The sequence below is a fragment of the Cherax quadricarinatus genome, chromosome 4 (assembly GCF_038502225.1).
Source record: "Cherax quadricarinatus isolate ZL_2023a chromosome 4, ASM3850222v1, whole genome shotgun sequence".
Taxonomy (NCBI): domain Eukaryota; kingdom Metazoa; phylum Arthropoda; class Malacostraca; order Decapoda; family Parastacidae; genus Cherax; species Cherax quadricarinatus.
Window position 1 is genome coordinate 45,871,242 of NC_091295.1, and position 16,007 is coordinate 45,887,248.

The 16,007-nt window shown below is 39.9% G+C and overlaps 1 protein-coding gene and 1 long non-coding RNA gene across 2 annotated transcripts in view; one reads left to right on the forward strand and one right to left on the reverse strand.

Annotated features, from left to right (window-relative positions):
- Positions 1–16,007, forward strand: part of LOC128684349 (uncharacterized) — a 207,724-nt gene that overhangs the window by 184,661 nt on the left and 7,056 nt on the right. Inside the window, exons 8-13 of the mRNA XM_070096293.1 lie at positions 3,848–3,967; positions 5,272–5,427; positions 7,382–7,554; positions 8,522–8,707; positions 9,021–9,215; positions 10,849–13,012. Of these exons, the coding sequence (XP_069952394.1) occupies positions 3,848–3,967; positions 5,272–5,427; positions 7,382–7,554; positions 8,522–8,707; positions 9,021–9,215; positions 10,849–13,012 (2,994 nt within the window). The remainder of the gene's footprint in view (positions 1–3,847; positions 3,968–5,271; positions 5,428–7,381; positions 7,555–8,521; positions 8,708–9,020; positions 9,216–10,848; positions 13,013–16,007) is intronic.
- Positions 1,492–16,007, reverse strand: part of LOC138854253 (uncharacterized) — a 31,124-nt gene continuing 16,608 nt past the window's right edge. Inside the window, exons 2-3 of the long non-coding RNA XR_011393458.1 lie at positions 5,253–5,397; positions 1,492–2,321 (exon numbers count right to left, since the gene is read on the reverse strand). This is a non-coding gene — a long non-coding RNA (uncharacterized lncRNA). The remainder of the gene's footprint in view (positions 2,322–5,252; positions 5,398–16,007) is intronic.

Here is a 16,007-nt window from a genome sequence, read left to right on the forward strand (position 1 = left end):
ACTTCTTATGGCCTGAGAATCCTAGTGACCAACTTAGCCCTCTGAAAACCTTTCGCTTTAGGAGCGTATTATTTGGTGCTACATCCAGTCCGTTCCTACTTCAAGCGACGATAAATGCACACCTTAAACGTATGGAAAGTCCATTGAGTAAAGTAATGAGCAAACAATTTTATGTGGACAATTTCCTGGGTGTGACATCAACTGAAGAGGAACTGTTAATGACTTATGGAGAGGCTAATAAAATAATGCAAAGTGCAAATATGCCTCTGAGGGAATGGAATAGTAATTCGTCCAAATTAAAGGACAAAATAAGTAAAGATTACCCTGGAGATGAAGTGCCAAAATGTAGTAATGTATTGGGATTAACTTGAGATACTGAGAGAGATTTGTTAATGTTAAAACCTAATAATTACAGTATGCCCAATAAATTAACTAAGAGAGTTTTGCTTGCTGAAGTTTCCAAATGTTTTGATCCACTAGGTTTAGTGTCACCCCTTACTATAAGAGGGAAATTATTAATACAGGAAGCATGGAAACTTAAATGTGCTTGGGATGAAACTCTACCTGAGGAATTCATTAACAGGTGGGATGAATTAATTGGTGATTATGAGAAAATTCCAGTGTTGGAGTTCCCATGCCAGGTGGCCAATCCAAATGGGAAAAATGTACCCCACATTTTTTGTGATGCTTCAAAATTGGCATATGGAGCAGTTGCTTACCTTCAATGTAATAGTGTTATTTCTCTTGTTATGTCTAAGGCTAAAGTGTCTCCAATTAAATCATGTACCTTACCTCAGTTGGAATTAACAGCCATTTATGAAGGTGTCAAATTAGCTAATTATATAAGAAATAAGTTGCAGGAGATAAATATTAGCGACACTGTAATTTGGTCTGATAATGAGGTATCCTTACAATGGATTCGTAATGGAAACAGTAAAATTGTGTACGTACAAAACAGAGTCGCTGAAATTAATCAGATGCAAGAGAAGTATAATAGTTTGGGTCAGCATATGTTAACATTTAATCATATACCTGGTGAGGAGAATCCAGCTGATTTCTTGTCTCGAGGTTTACCTTATGCTAAATTTGTAAATGCTGTATCATGGTTTAAAGGACCAAGCTGGTTGGTAAATAAAGCTAATTGGCCTGTACAAAGGCGTATATTGCTCCTGTTGAAATTACTGTGACCACCACTCCAATAGTTTGTCCTTCATTAGCCATTGATATAAACAGGTATTCCTCTTTACTCAAACTAATTAATGTAACTAAGTTGGTGTTTAAATTTCTAAACAAGATGAATATCTCATATAAGTTTTCACATCCTCTTGAATATTGGATAAAGAGGGTACAAGAAGAAATCTATGGGAATGAGATTAAATTGATGATGGAAAGTAAAATTGCGAAAGGTTCCATAATAGAGAAATTGGGGCTGTATTTAGAGAACAATGTAATTAGGTGCAGAGGTAGGTTACAAAATGCTGAATTGGGTGATTATGCTAAACACCCTATCTTACTGCCCAAAACTCATCATCTAACAAATTTAATTGTTCTAAATGCCCATAAAAATGTAATGCATGGTGGGGTACAAGATACCTTAAATTGTATTAGTGAAACTTTCTGGATTCCACAAGGACAGCAAAGTGTAAAAAGGGTGATTAAATCTTGTGTAATATGTCAATGTGTGGATGCCAGATCCTATATGTACCCAGGTCCTCCACCATTGCCAAAGGAGTGTATACAATTAGTGAAACCATTTGATGTAACAGGTGTAGACTATAGTGGTCCAATAATTTTAACAGGTACTTCAGATGGTGTTCCACTGAAAGTGTATGTTTGTTCACCTGTACTGCTACTAGGGCAGTTCATTTAGAAGTGGCACAGGACTTGTCTGCAGAACAGTTTATACAGATGTTTCGAAAATTTGCAGCTAGGAGATCCTGTCCGAGATTGATGATTTCGGATAATGCCACAAATTTTGTAGCAGGTGCTCAACATTTGATAGAGTTAAATAATAGTAACGATGTTCAATCTCTGTTAACCCAGCGAGGGTGTACCTAGAAATTTATTACTCCTAGAGCCCCATGGCAGGGGGGGGGGCTGTACGAAAGACTGATAGGCACAGTGAAGAGGTGTCTCCGTAAAGTATTACACGTAAGAAAATTAATTTGGAAGAATTCCGTGCAGTGTTAGTGGAGGTGGAAAATCGTATAAATAATATGCCTCTCTCGTACATGAGTGATACACCTGATGCAGATGTATTAACACCTTCTCACCTAATATGTGGAAGGAAACTGGAAGCTGCCCCTGTGTATAGAGATAATCTGGAAGAAAGTGATGAAGATTACAATGATGCGGCAGTGTTGTGTGATAAATTTAAAATGTTAAATAAAGTAATTGATCATTGGTCTAATGTGTGGCATAAGGAATATCTTCTTACACTACGTGAACACTTTTATGGTGCGACTGAGGCAGTAAATCGACAGAACATTCAACCAGGTGACATTGTGTTGATTGATACTGAACAGCAACGAACATTGTGGCCTCTGGGCAAAGTATTGACACTGTACCCAGATGCACAAGGTGTTGTCCAGAATGTCAAAGTGTTGTGTTGTGGCCAGGAAAGTTTACGCACAATTAATAAATTGATTCCCTTGGAATTAAATGGTGTTCAATCAAACGTTTGTAAATGAAAATCTGAGGGAAAGTGACACGAGTGATATGGAAAATAACGCTGACCAAGTGATGCCGGAAGATGAAATCGTAGTAAGACCTACTAAGCCACTAAGCCAGAACCGGCTGGAATCGTCTCCTAAAGGAAGGAGCAATTTGAGTCGTTTAGCAATGAACTCCGGCCGGCCGCAGTGTGGAAAATAATGTATTTTCCAGAAAAAATACATTGTATTTTTTATGTAAATTAGTGTAATACATTGTATTTAATAAAATTTATGTCATAAAAAATGGGAAGCCTGTGCCTGCGCAGAAGAGACTCGCCATTATTTTTTGAATTGAGTAACAAACATTAGTGAATATTGGGAAGAATTTTCACGCTCTAGAGGTAAAATTGGGCTGACACCTCTCAAATAGGAGCCGAAATTGTTGGATGTGCATTCCTGCATAACTTGAGATATCAGGCGACTGGACAAGACAGCTCCAGGAACCTCAGATAAGTCTGTTTATGTTGTAACTCTGGCCAGTGTTATTTTCATTGATAGACAGTGAGGTTTTCTGAGTATGATACACCTTAATCTCCAGTCAAATTGGTGAGTGATATTAAGATATATTCTCCTTCTGTTAAGTAAATGTGTGTATATATAATCACTTATTAATTTTAATATACAGTCCACAAATTTATATATTTACCAGAATTCCTGATGATACATATTTCATTTGTAATTAATAGGTCTAGAGCAACTTGTGGATATGACAGTTGTAGGTATCGAAGGGGGACATTTTTGCGACCTAGGTGTCCCAAATTCCTACTTGTCTATGTAACTCTGATAAATAATAATTATCTTTGTTATCATTTACTGTTATGTACATAATGAGTTACATTCAGATAAATGCAATTTTCCACAAGATGTATGGGAAAGTCTCCTGAAACATATACTGCCCATTTCCTGGTAGTAAATAGATACCTGACAGTTAGTCGACCATTATGGGTCATCTGAGGATGGTCCTACGAAGGACATCATCAGGAATAAAGCACACTGCATGGCTTTTTTTTTAAAGTTATCCTTGATTAATAATCCTCTGTGGTGCTCTTTCTTGCTATAACATTATTTGGACTTAATGAACACTCGAGGTTTTGTTACCATTACTTCACCATTTTATTTCCCCCCTGGCACAGTATGGGCGGCTAAGGCTGGTGCAGTGGCTGGTCGAGAACACAGGTGTGAGAGACAAGGTGCGCTGTAAGGATGGTGAACGATCTCTCTTACACATTAGTGCCAAGTATGCTCAGGAGGAGGTCAGTTCATTTTATAATAGCCCTTTAGCTTCAACCAATTTCAGAATAATCATTTAGCTTCAACAAATATGTGGGTAATCTTTTTGCTTCAGCTAATTTCAGAGTAATCTTTAAGATGTAACTAATTTCAATATAATTCTTCAACTTTAGCTCAGATAAAGAGGACCACGACGCAAATCTTATCACTAAAAAATATCATATTCTACATTAAAGTGTTTATAAAGCTAAAACTTGCCTTTTTCCAAATTTCTACATGATACAGTGAAACATTGTATTTATACAATATTTCAGCCATAAAATAAGAATGTTAATTGTACTACTTTTTCGATACTGTAAAGCATTGAAGTCATAATTTCAACATGCTGTTGAATATAATACTAAAAATTACACTTGGATTATGTATAAATGTTTGTTAGTGTTAAACTGTTGTCCTAGTACAGCTGTTTAAGAGAACCATGACACCACCAGGCTGTCTTGTATGGTAGCCTAGTGGGAATTACAGTCATCATTACTATACATTTAAAATTCATTTTAAATAGTTTACAGTAGATGATATAGGCTTGTTGTTTATCGTAAGGACTTTGGGTTAGTCAAAAATAGCATTAAAATATATGGACTGCAGATAAGTGTGTAGGTATAAGAGACTTGTGCATTGTACAGCACTTAACACCAATACAAATACAAACTGTAAATACTCATGTGAAAAATAAATGTTGGAACTTGTAAAAGCACTGTAGTAACAAAGATCATACAGTAGTTAAACATTGTACAAAGAACATACAGTAGTCAAACATTGTAGTCGCAAAGAACATACAATAGTCAAATATTGTAGGCACAGAGAACATACAATAGCCAAACATTGTAGGCACAAAGAACATACAATAGCCAAACATTGTAGACACAGAGAACATACAATAGTCAAACATTGTAGTCACAAAAAACATACAATAGTCCAACATTTTAGGCACAAAGAACATACAATAGTCAAACATTGTAGTCACAAAAAACATACAATAGTCCAACATTTTAGGCACAAAGAACATACAATAGTCAAACATTGTAGTCACAAAAAACATACAATAGTCCAACATTTTAGGCACAAAGAACATACAATAGTCAAACATTGTAGTCACAAAAAACATACAATAGTCCAACATTTTAGACACAAAGAACATACAGTAGTCAAACATTGTAGTCATAGAGAACCTACAGTAGTCACATTACACAAAGCCCATTAAACTCAGTGTTTTGGAAATTAGTATGTCAAAAGAAAATTTGATGTCACCTTTTCCAATGTGACACAGGTAGTAGGATGGCTGGTGGAATACATGATGGCACATGAAGTACCGCTGGACAACAAAGATCACAATGGCAACACAGCTCTCCACCTCGCTGCTCGCACTGGCAACTCTCGGGTCTGCTCCATCCTCCTGCAACACGGTGCTGATGTTACACTAAAAGTAAGCTCATACCTCTACTGGTTTAAATATTAATCACTGTAAAAGGAGTTCAGTTTTTGTTAACTTATTTTTATTAATCTGCTATCTCTTATGTGTTGACTGGCTTTCGGAAATGAGAGGCTTTGGATATCAATGACAATTGATAACCTAAGATCCTGTCAATTGCCAATGAAATTTTGTTATGGCATGAAAAATTTTACTCATGTTTAGAGCATAAAATCATTATATTATTATTATTAAATTCTTGTGAAAAATAAAATTACATGAAAGGGCATATGTTTTGCATTTATGATAGTCATGATAGCATTTGCAACTATTCAAATATAAGTTATAAATGGTGCTGAGTTCTCTAATATTTGTAAGTGCAAATTCGACACTTGGTTGTTTCCAGTGTTAGAGGAAGCTTATTGATCATAATCTCTAAGATAAAGCACATTATTACTGAGTGGGAAATTACACATTTGTTGTTCCCTGACAATAAACAGATTACCAGCACCAGCCTCTTACTTTCTTATCATAACATCTTAAAATAAGATTCATAATTTAATTTAGTATGTGACTCATGTTCTAAGTAACTTCAGTAAATATTTGACTCATGTTCTGAGTAACTAGCATATGACCCATGTTCTAAGTAGTATGTGACTCATGTTCTAAGTAACTAGTATATGGCTCATGTTCTAAGTAACTAGTATGTGACTCATGTTCTAAGTAACTAGTAAGTGACTCATGTTCTAAGTAACTAGTAAGTGACTCATGTTCTAAGTAACTAGTAAGTGACTCATGTTCTAAGTAACTAGTATGTGACTCATGTTCTAAGTAACTAGTAAGTGACTCACGTTCTAAGTAACTACAGTAGTATATGACTTGCGTTCTAAGTATTATCTGTCCTTTTATATTCAGAATGGCTTTAAAGTATTATTAAAATAATTATTATCATCAGTCACTTGTGTTTGTTACATTCTTGATGATAAAATAACGTTACAGGGTAGGTATAATTAACATAGATTATGTTTGGACTTCCAGCAAGCGTGCATGAGCGTGTTAGATAGGAGTGAATGGAGACGAATGATACTTGGGACTTGACGATCTGTTGGAGTGTGAGCAGGGTAATATTTAGTGAAGGGATTCAGGGAAACCGGTTATTTTCATATAGTCGGACTTGAGTCCTGGAAATGGGAAGTACAATGCCTGCACTTTAAAGGAGGGGTTTGGGATATTGGCAGTTTGGAGGGATATGTTGTGTATCTTTATACGTATATGCTTCTAAACTGTTGTATTCTGAGCACCTCTGCAAAAGCAGTGATAATGTGTGAGTGTGGTGAAAGTGTTGAATGATGATGAAAGTATTTTCTTTTTGGGGATTTTCTTTCTTTTTTGGGTCACCCTGCCTCGGTGGGAGACGACCGACTTGTTGAAAAAAAAAAAAAATAATAATAATACAGCCTCTCCTTACTTAAGGACGGAGTTCCATTCCTGAGACCACATCGTTAAACGAATTCATTGCTAAGTGAAGAACATACTATAATGGTAGTGAGTTTGTGTCAACCATCTTTGATATTTTTTTAATGTCACCTTTGCACCATTATAACATTTCTGGTTTATTTTTAAATGTTTATACAGTAGTGTATTGTATATTGAAATAAACATAATAGAGGAAATCAGCTCTAATATACATTATTTAGGTATTAATACTGGTCACAGAGCCCATTGTAAGTCCGAGGCATCACTTAGTGAGGAGAGGCTGTAATAATAATAATAATAATAATAATAATAATAATAATAATAATAATAATAATAATAATAATAATAATTTTACAAACTATGCATAAATATTATAGTGTTGGGTTAACAATTTGTTTGTGAATATTTACTAAAGGTTCCTTTGTAAATGTAGTGTTATGGGCAGACTTTACGTAGAGCCAAATTGTAATGGTATTACTGCATATGCTTGCAGAACGATATGGGTCAAAAGGCTTGGGAAGTGTGTGTGGTGCGTGGCCACTTGGCCTGTGCTGAGTACCTGTGTGTTCATGAATCTGGCCTGGCCCTGGCCACTGACCTCACGCGGAGGGAAGCTGAGCTGGAGGCAGCGATGGCGGACAACCATGATCTCAGAGTTAATTTCAAGTAAGGCTGATGATAATTCTTGCTGTGTAGTTATTGCAAAGTTAAGGCTTCCCCAGGCAGTAATATTACACTAGGTTATATTTCCTCTTCTCTGTGGGGAAGCGGAGAAGAATCCTTCCTCCGTACTTGAGCTAGAGTTCGTCACGGCCACGCTGGCGGGAGATCCGTCTGTAAAAAAACTTGCATTTGTGGTCACAGTGGTGCCTGTGCTAACCTTCCTATGGTGTAGAAATTACCTAGTTGGATGAATCTTATTGTAGCCAACTGGCTCAGTAGCTAACGCGTTGGTCTGGTATGGTTTGTTTGCAATTGTGTCCTTACGATTTTGTGAGTTGAGTCTTCCTCCGTAAGTCATGCACGTTGTAAGAGACAACTAAAATGCCGGGAGCAATGGGCTAGTAACCTCTTCTCTTGTATAAATTGCTAAATGTAAAGAGAAAAAAAAATTATTTCTTCTTTTTTGGGTCACCCTGCCTCGGTGGGAGACGGGCGATGTGTTAAAAAAAAAATTTCCTCTCATATTATAATCCAATTTTGAGAATTCCATAATGGTATCTGTAACAAGGATTTAAAAGTAAATATTTTTAAGAAGAAATCTCACAAAGAGAATTACAGTACGTATACATGTATGCTGTAAGTTATTAGCTTTCTAATTACTGTACAGTGTATGTATTATACTGTATTGAAAGTACTGAAGATGTGTTGCAGTTTTTGAACTGTAGTATCAACACGCCTCTGGCAAGACAGTCATATATGAATGACGATGAAAGTGTTTCTTCTTTTTCGGGTCACCCTGACTCCGTGGGAAACAGCCGATGTGTTAAGAAAAAAACTGAAAATACTAAGAAATGTTTTTAGGGAATTTACACTTGGCATTATTTACTCAGACCGCTGCTGAAAACCATATGATTGATTAAAATCTCTTACTGTAGCCATTATTATAAAATTAAGATGTGGTAACTTACAGAGAGGTTTTGAGCGTAGCACGACGGCTGGTTAAAGAGAGGGAGGAGGTGGTGCGGGAGCTGTCTCGACTCCATGACCACATGGTAGAGGCACATGATAACATCATTATGGCACTACAAGTTCTGGCTGAAGAAAACAATTCTCTCAGGGATCGTGTCAATGGGGTCAGGCAGTCGACTCATGCACGGTGAGTTGGAGGCATCATACGTCCTTGCAATGTAATTTTCCTGAGGCAGCGAGAATCATTCTTGACCATCTTTGCCTCTTAACATTTTTGTTTTAACTCATGTTAATAAATTTCTTCTTGTGTTTATTGCCAGCCCAAAGCCTTTGTCATCTCTTTTAATTTTATTAAAAGTATTTCTTCGAATTTCTTTCCTACCTTTCCATATGTGCTGTATCATATATTCTCCTAGATGTATATATTTTCCTAAACTTTCCTGTATATTCTGTGCTCTTCCACACAACTTAGGAATATTAAGGTTCTATGCTTATCCCAGGGAACAAGTGGAGTCAGTTATAGAGTATGTAAATGGGTTGCATGAGCGGTGGCAGGGAGCACAGAAGACATGGTTTGGATCCTCCCTTGTAGACATGGAGCATCGGATGCTTCTAGTAGAGGAATCCTGGAAGAAGCTCAGACATCGCAGTCATCGAACTGTTGCCACTGCTCATCATCCGCTAGATGTCTTCAGGTGAATGTCATTTTTTTTTTTTTGGTGGTTCGTTAGTGGGATTTAAAGTCTATCACCCAATTGTAAGCGACTTAAGTTGCACCTAACTTGTTTACTACATTACAGGAATACTTTAATCCTGTAAAAAAGGGGAATAAAGTAACTCTCAGTGTATATACATTGAGAGGCATATATAGCTGGGTGTTCATGTTAGTGTGGTATTTTTTAGTTAATGATCTGTTAATGGAGTTTAAAGCCTGTTGACTGTTCAAATGCCATTAAGGCTACACATAACCTTTTCACCACCAGACAAGAATACCTTAATCCCTAAAAGAAAGTTTAGAGTAAATGTTCAGGATATATATACAGAGAGATACACATCCCTCAATGTACATATCCTGTGTGATTCTTTATAAAAGATTTTGTGTTGAAAATGTAAAGAATTATAATTAAGCTCAATAATATTTGTATATAAATATTTTTCTTGAGTCTGATTTCACTTTATTTCAAATGTGATTATGTTGCTAATGCAATTTTAATTGTATTTTTAAAAATCAGAACAAAATTGTTTTCTAAAAAGTTGTTATACAGCATAAAATATCTTATGTGTATATTTATAGTCATTCTTTAATAGCAGTGTCTGCTCTTGCCATTATTATTAAGTTCATTGCTAATTTCAAAACACAAATGCCCATAGCTTTGATAACTGCTCAGTTATTTAATGTTTTAACATTACAATATAAGTAGCTAATCTTGCATGAATTTGTTCTCTTAATTTATTAAGGCAACTACATAAGTTTGAGATCATGTTTTTGTTCCTGTCATGCAGAGGAACTTTTAAGTGTTGTAAGATTGTTTGTGAAAAATTTATTGATGATTATGTAGACAAACAATTCAGTTAAATAAAATTTATTAAGGCAGAGGTTGCTAGTTGAATCTTCTAGCTCAGACAAGTAGCTACTTTCTTATTATCATTCTAGCAGCTGTATGCTTGATAACACTCTGGTAGTTGCTTGCTTGTTACCACTCTGGTAGCTGCTTGTTTGTTATTATTCTAGCAGCTGCATGCAGTTATCACGCTAGTAGCTACTTGCTTGTTATCATTCTAGTAACCGCTTGTTTGTTATCACTGTAGTAGCTACATGCTTGTTATCACTCTAGCAGCTACTTGCTTGGTATCATTCTAGTAACTGCTTGTTTGTTATCACTGTAGTAGCTACATGCTTGTTATCACTCTAGCAGCTACTTGCTTGTTATCATTCTAGTAACCGCTTGTTTGTTATCACTGTAGTAGCTACATGCTTGTTATCACTCTAGCAGCTACTTGCTTGGTATCATTCTAGCAGCTGCTCGCCTGTCATCACTACTTAGGAAATATCTAAAAGCTGTAAATGCCTAGTTGCAATTAACTATTAGAGTTAAGGTCTGTCTCTTAACTTTGAACCTACTTACGTGTTTGAGCACTCTCATATCTGTTTTGAAATTTTTATATTGAAGAAATGTTATAAGGACAAGTGGGGAGTGATAGAATCAGAATGCAGGGTTCAACTTTGAAATACTGGTGTAAATGTCATTTGTGTTGGTTATTTGAAATATGCCAGAATGTTGTATGTTGTAATATTTCATAAGTGTCTGACATTGTTTAACGATGCAGGGCAAAGCTGTGTTCAGTGCGGGCGCAGGGAGGAGACTGCCGCCTGGGTGATCTGCCATCTCTCTGTTCTTCCGAGGAATCTCTCATCTCACTCTTTCCGTTTAGTGAAGAGGAAGATGTGTACGAGGGAGTTGAAGACTATGCTGCAACTTCTTCGACAGCTCATTCTACACCCACAAGAGCTACTACTCTTACATCTACCCCAATACGGACACCTGCAAGTGGTGGTATTGATGTTCGATCTGAAACGCTTCCAGCTAGACTAGAAGCTTTATCACCTCGTGTTCGACGTAGCGAGCAGATTCAGGAGATAAATTATCTGAGCCGAAGTGAAGCCAACATAGCAGATGATCCTTCTGAGCCAACTATTAATCACAAGCAGTCTCCGATATTCTCTAGGGCAAGAAATCAAGTTTCTAAATCAAAGGAAAACTCTGGAAGACCATACTGGGCTGATGCCAGTTTGAGCCCTGGTTTAGGATTAATTAGTGAGCAATATGCTGGAAGTTCACCCAGTGGGGAGAGACTAGGTAAAGAGGAAGTCAGTGCTAGACTGCGGGAGTTAGCATTAACATCGGAAAGTGGTTCTTGTTCTGTACTGGAAGTAATTGAACCTTCTAGTGATGAGAGTGATGCCCCACCTGAAGATGATCCTGGGCCACTGGACCCCCAGGTAGGGCCCCGGGGAGCGGCGCCCCCGCGGGCCAGTGAGGAGAGCAGTAGTGGAGAAGCTCAGGCACTCCGTCTGCCCCATGATCGGCGCCAAAAACGTGGCCCTCAGGCCCGCCATGATGAAGGAGAGTGTTCAGGACGTGGAGGTGAGGCAACTACCACATCCAGTGAAAGTGGTGCAGATTCGACATGTATGAAACAAATAGATCTTTTGCATAGTGCTGATCATCCACACCATCTTCGGCTGCATCATGCAGACAATACTGACCATAAGCACTTTTTAACGAATGAGACATCCCCGGGCGCCGCTGCCGCGGATGTCTCTGATATTTGTGGACAGCGGCACCTAGGCGATGGGGAGGGCATAGAGAACACCATCAAGGGCACACCTGGAGGGGTGACATCTGTGTACAAACGTAAAGGGTTCCTCCATAAATTCTCTATTAAACCAAGATGGCCTTCTAAACGCAAGGTAAAAACAATGCGAAAAGTGCCTGAGCTTAGTGCGCGGGACTTCCAGGAGACATACGGTAATGTAAGAGAATCTACTTTGTCCCTGGGTGACACTGATGCCCACACCACCACCGAATCTAACACTTCATCTAGTCAAGAGTACAGCAACTCCTCTGAGGAGTCTTCTATCGGCAAGCCCACCACCTCAACTACTACTACAACTTCTTCCTCTACAGTCACTACTCGACCCTTTGACTTACCTGAAGCAGAAGCAGCACGGCATAGGACTCGCAGTGGTGCATCTTCATCTGAAAAGCATGTTGACAATGGCAATGGTAGTATTTCCAGTAACCTTGGTGTTAGTGGATCTTGCCCGTCTAGCCCACCACCACTGCCTGCTCGCCGGAAACTACTGCCAGAAGATACCTCACCCCCCACACCACCCTCCTCTGCACCACCAGCTCCTCCTGAACCTGAGTTTCAGTCGATGGAGGAAAATCTACCACCTGTGCCTGAAGAAGCGGTGTTGAAGCCTGGAAATGAGGCTCGCAGTGTGGCTGCCTCTGAGGACTCGGGTATTGTGGCACGACCTGCTTCCAGTGCTTCAAAGTCGGATTCTGTATCTCGTCCTGAATCTTCCTCTTCCTCCTTTCCTCCCTTCAAAAGTGACTATCCCCTACAAAAGGGATTTTCCCTAACTCAGGACCTTCTGCCTACCCCAGACTCCAGCACTGCTGGCCGTATGTCCCCCGCACCTAGTGAAATAAGTAAGACAGAGTCAGCACTCTCGCCTCCTTCCCATGCCTCAGATGTCAGCAAGAGTGAATCAGCACGACAGCTTAGTGTTGGGAAAGGTAGCGTGGGAGGCAGCACAAGTGTTAGCAGTAAGGAAGGGTCAGCATCTTCTTCGTCAGATTATTCGCTGACATTATTACCACTAAAGAAGCAACTTAATGTCAAGACAGCAGCCATCATTGACATTTCTTGTGAGCAGAAGACTAAGAAACCAGACCAGCCCAACACGAGTTCCTCAGCTAGGGTGAGCATGGTCCTTGTGCATTGATCATTTTATTATACATGTATACAAGCACGATGTGCTGTAGTTTGAGCAGAGTAACATTTATGTAGGGAGTCAGGAAAACTGGTTAGCCTGTCTCAGTCCTGGAGGTAGGAAGTACAGCGCTTGCACTCTGAAGGGGAAATGGGAATGTTGCAGTGCAGAGGGTCATATGAATTGGAATATCTACACACATGATCTAGCAAAATAATTATTGAATGAATAACCCACTAAGATTAGATCACCCAACCTTGGTGGAAGACTGTTGTGGTAAAAATATATATGGTTAATTAGGTACATCCAAAAGATTAAGATAAGATTTTGTTCAGATTTTTAACCCAGAGGGTTATCAACATGGGATAACCCAAGATAGTCAGTGCATTATCAAGGACTCTCTCTCTATTTCCATTGTGGTCCTTCAATCTTGTCCCCCCAGAATGCGATCCACACCAGTTGGATAACACCCAGGTACCTACTTACTTGCTGGGTAAATAGGGACAACAGGCGTAAGGAAACATGCCCAATGAGCTTGAAGCTTCCAGCTTCCAGCATACATAAGGGGGATTACCAATAGACTCCTGGCTGTCTTCAGCAGGGCACTGGACAGGCACTTAAAGTCAGTACCTGACCAGCTGGACTGTGGTCTGTATGTCAGTTTGCGTGCAGCCAGCAGTAACAGCCTGGTTGATCAGACCCTGATCCACCACTCTCAGACCCGGCCGTGGGTAAACGTAGATTCCTGAAACCCTCTGCAGGTATACTGGTGAATCTTGCAGCACTGGTGTATCCTCAGGTATACTGGTGAATCTTGCAGCACTGGTGTATCCTCAGGTATACTGGTGAATCTTGCAACACTGGTGTATCCTCAGGTATACTGGTGAATCTTGCAACACTGGTGTATCCTCAGGTATACTGGTGAATCTTGCAGCACTGGTGTATCCTCAGGTATACTGGTGAATCTTGCAGCACTGGTGTATCCTCAGGTATACTGGTGAATCTTGCAGCACTGGTGTATCCTCAGGTATACTGGTGAATCTTGCAGCACTGGTGTATCCTCAGGTATACTGGTGAATCTTGCAGCACTGGTGTATCCTCAGGTATACTGGTGAATCTTGCAGCACTGGTGTATCCTCAGGTATACTGGTGAATCTTCCAGCACTGGTGTATCCTCAGGTATACTGGTGAATCTTCCAGCACTGGTGTATCCTCAGGTATACTGGTGAATCTTCCATCACTGGTGTATCCTCAGGTATACTGGTGAATCTTGCAGCACTGGTGTATCCTCAGCTATACTGGTGAATCTTCCATCACTGGTGTATCCTCAGGTATACTGGTGAATCTTGCATCACTGGTGTATCCTCAGGTATACTGGTGAATCTTCCATCACTGGTGTATCCTCAGGTATACCGGTGAACCTTGCAGCACTGGTGTATCCTCAGGTATACTGTTGAATCTTGCAGCACTGGTGTATCCTCAGGTATACTGGTGAATCTTGCAGCACTGGTGTATCCTCAGGTATACTGGTGAATCTTCCAACACTGGTGTATCCTCAGGTATACTGGTGAATCTTGCAGCACTGGTGTATCCTCAGGTATACTGGTGAATCTTGCAGCACTTGTGTATCCTCAGGTATACTGGTGAACCTTGCAGCACTGGTGTATCCTCAGGTATACTGGTGAATCTTGCAGCTCTGGTGTATCCTCAGGTATACTGGTGAATCTTGCAGCACTGGTGTATCCTCAGGTATACTGGTGAATCTTGCAGCACTGGTGTATCGTCAGGTATACTGGTGAATCTTGCAGCTCTGGTGTATCCTCAGGTATACTGGTGAATCTTGCAACACTGGTGTATCCTCAGGTATACTGGTGAATCTTGCAGCACTGGTGTATCCTCAGGTATACTGGTGAATCTTGCAACACTGGTGTATCCTCAGGTATACTGGTGAATCTTGCAACACTGGTGTATCCTCAGGTATACTGGTGAACCTTGCAGCACTGGTGTATCCTCAGGTATACTGGTGAATCTTGCAGCACTGGTGCATCCTCAGGTATACTGGTGAATCTTGCAGCACTGGTGTATCCTCAGGTATACTGGTGAATCTTGCAGCACTGGTGTATCCTCAGGTACACTGGTGAATCTTGCAGCACTGGTGTATCCTCAGGTATACTGGTGAACCTTGCAGCACTGGTGTATCCTCAGGTATACTGGTGAATCTTGCAGCACTGGTGTATCCTCAGGTATACTGGTGAATCTTGCAGCACTGGTGTATCCTCAGGTATACTGGTGAACCTTGCAGCACTGGTGTATCCTCAGGTATACTGGTGAACCTTGCAGCACTTGTGTATCCTCAGGTATACTGGTGAACCTTGCAGCACTGGTGTATCCTCAGGTATACTGGTGAACCTTGCAGCACTGGTGTATCCTCAGGTATACTGGTGAACCTTGCAGCACTGGTGTATCCTCAGGTATACTGGTGAACCTTGCAGCACTGGTGTATCCTCAGGTATACTGGTGAATCTTGCAGCACTGGTGTATCCTCAGGTATACTGGTGAATCTTGCAGCACTGGTGTATCCTCAGGTATACTGGTGAATCTTGCAGCACTGGTGTATCCTCAGGTATACTGGTGAATCTTGCAGCACTGGTGTATCCTCAGGTATACTGGTGAACCTTGCAGCACTTGTGTATCCTCAGGTATATTGGTGAATCTTGCAGCACTGGTGTATCCTCAGGTATACTGGTGAACCTTGCAGCACTGGTGTATCCTCAGGTATACTGGTGAACCTTGCAGCACTGGTGTATCCTCAGGTATACTGGTGAATCTTGCAGCACTGGTGTATCCTCAGGTATACTGGTGAACCTTGCAGCACTTGTGTATCCTCAGGTATATTGGTGAATTTTGCAGCACTGGTGTATCCTCAGGTATACTGGTGAACCTTGCAGCACTGGTGTATCCTCAGGTATACTGGTGAACCTTG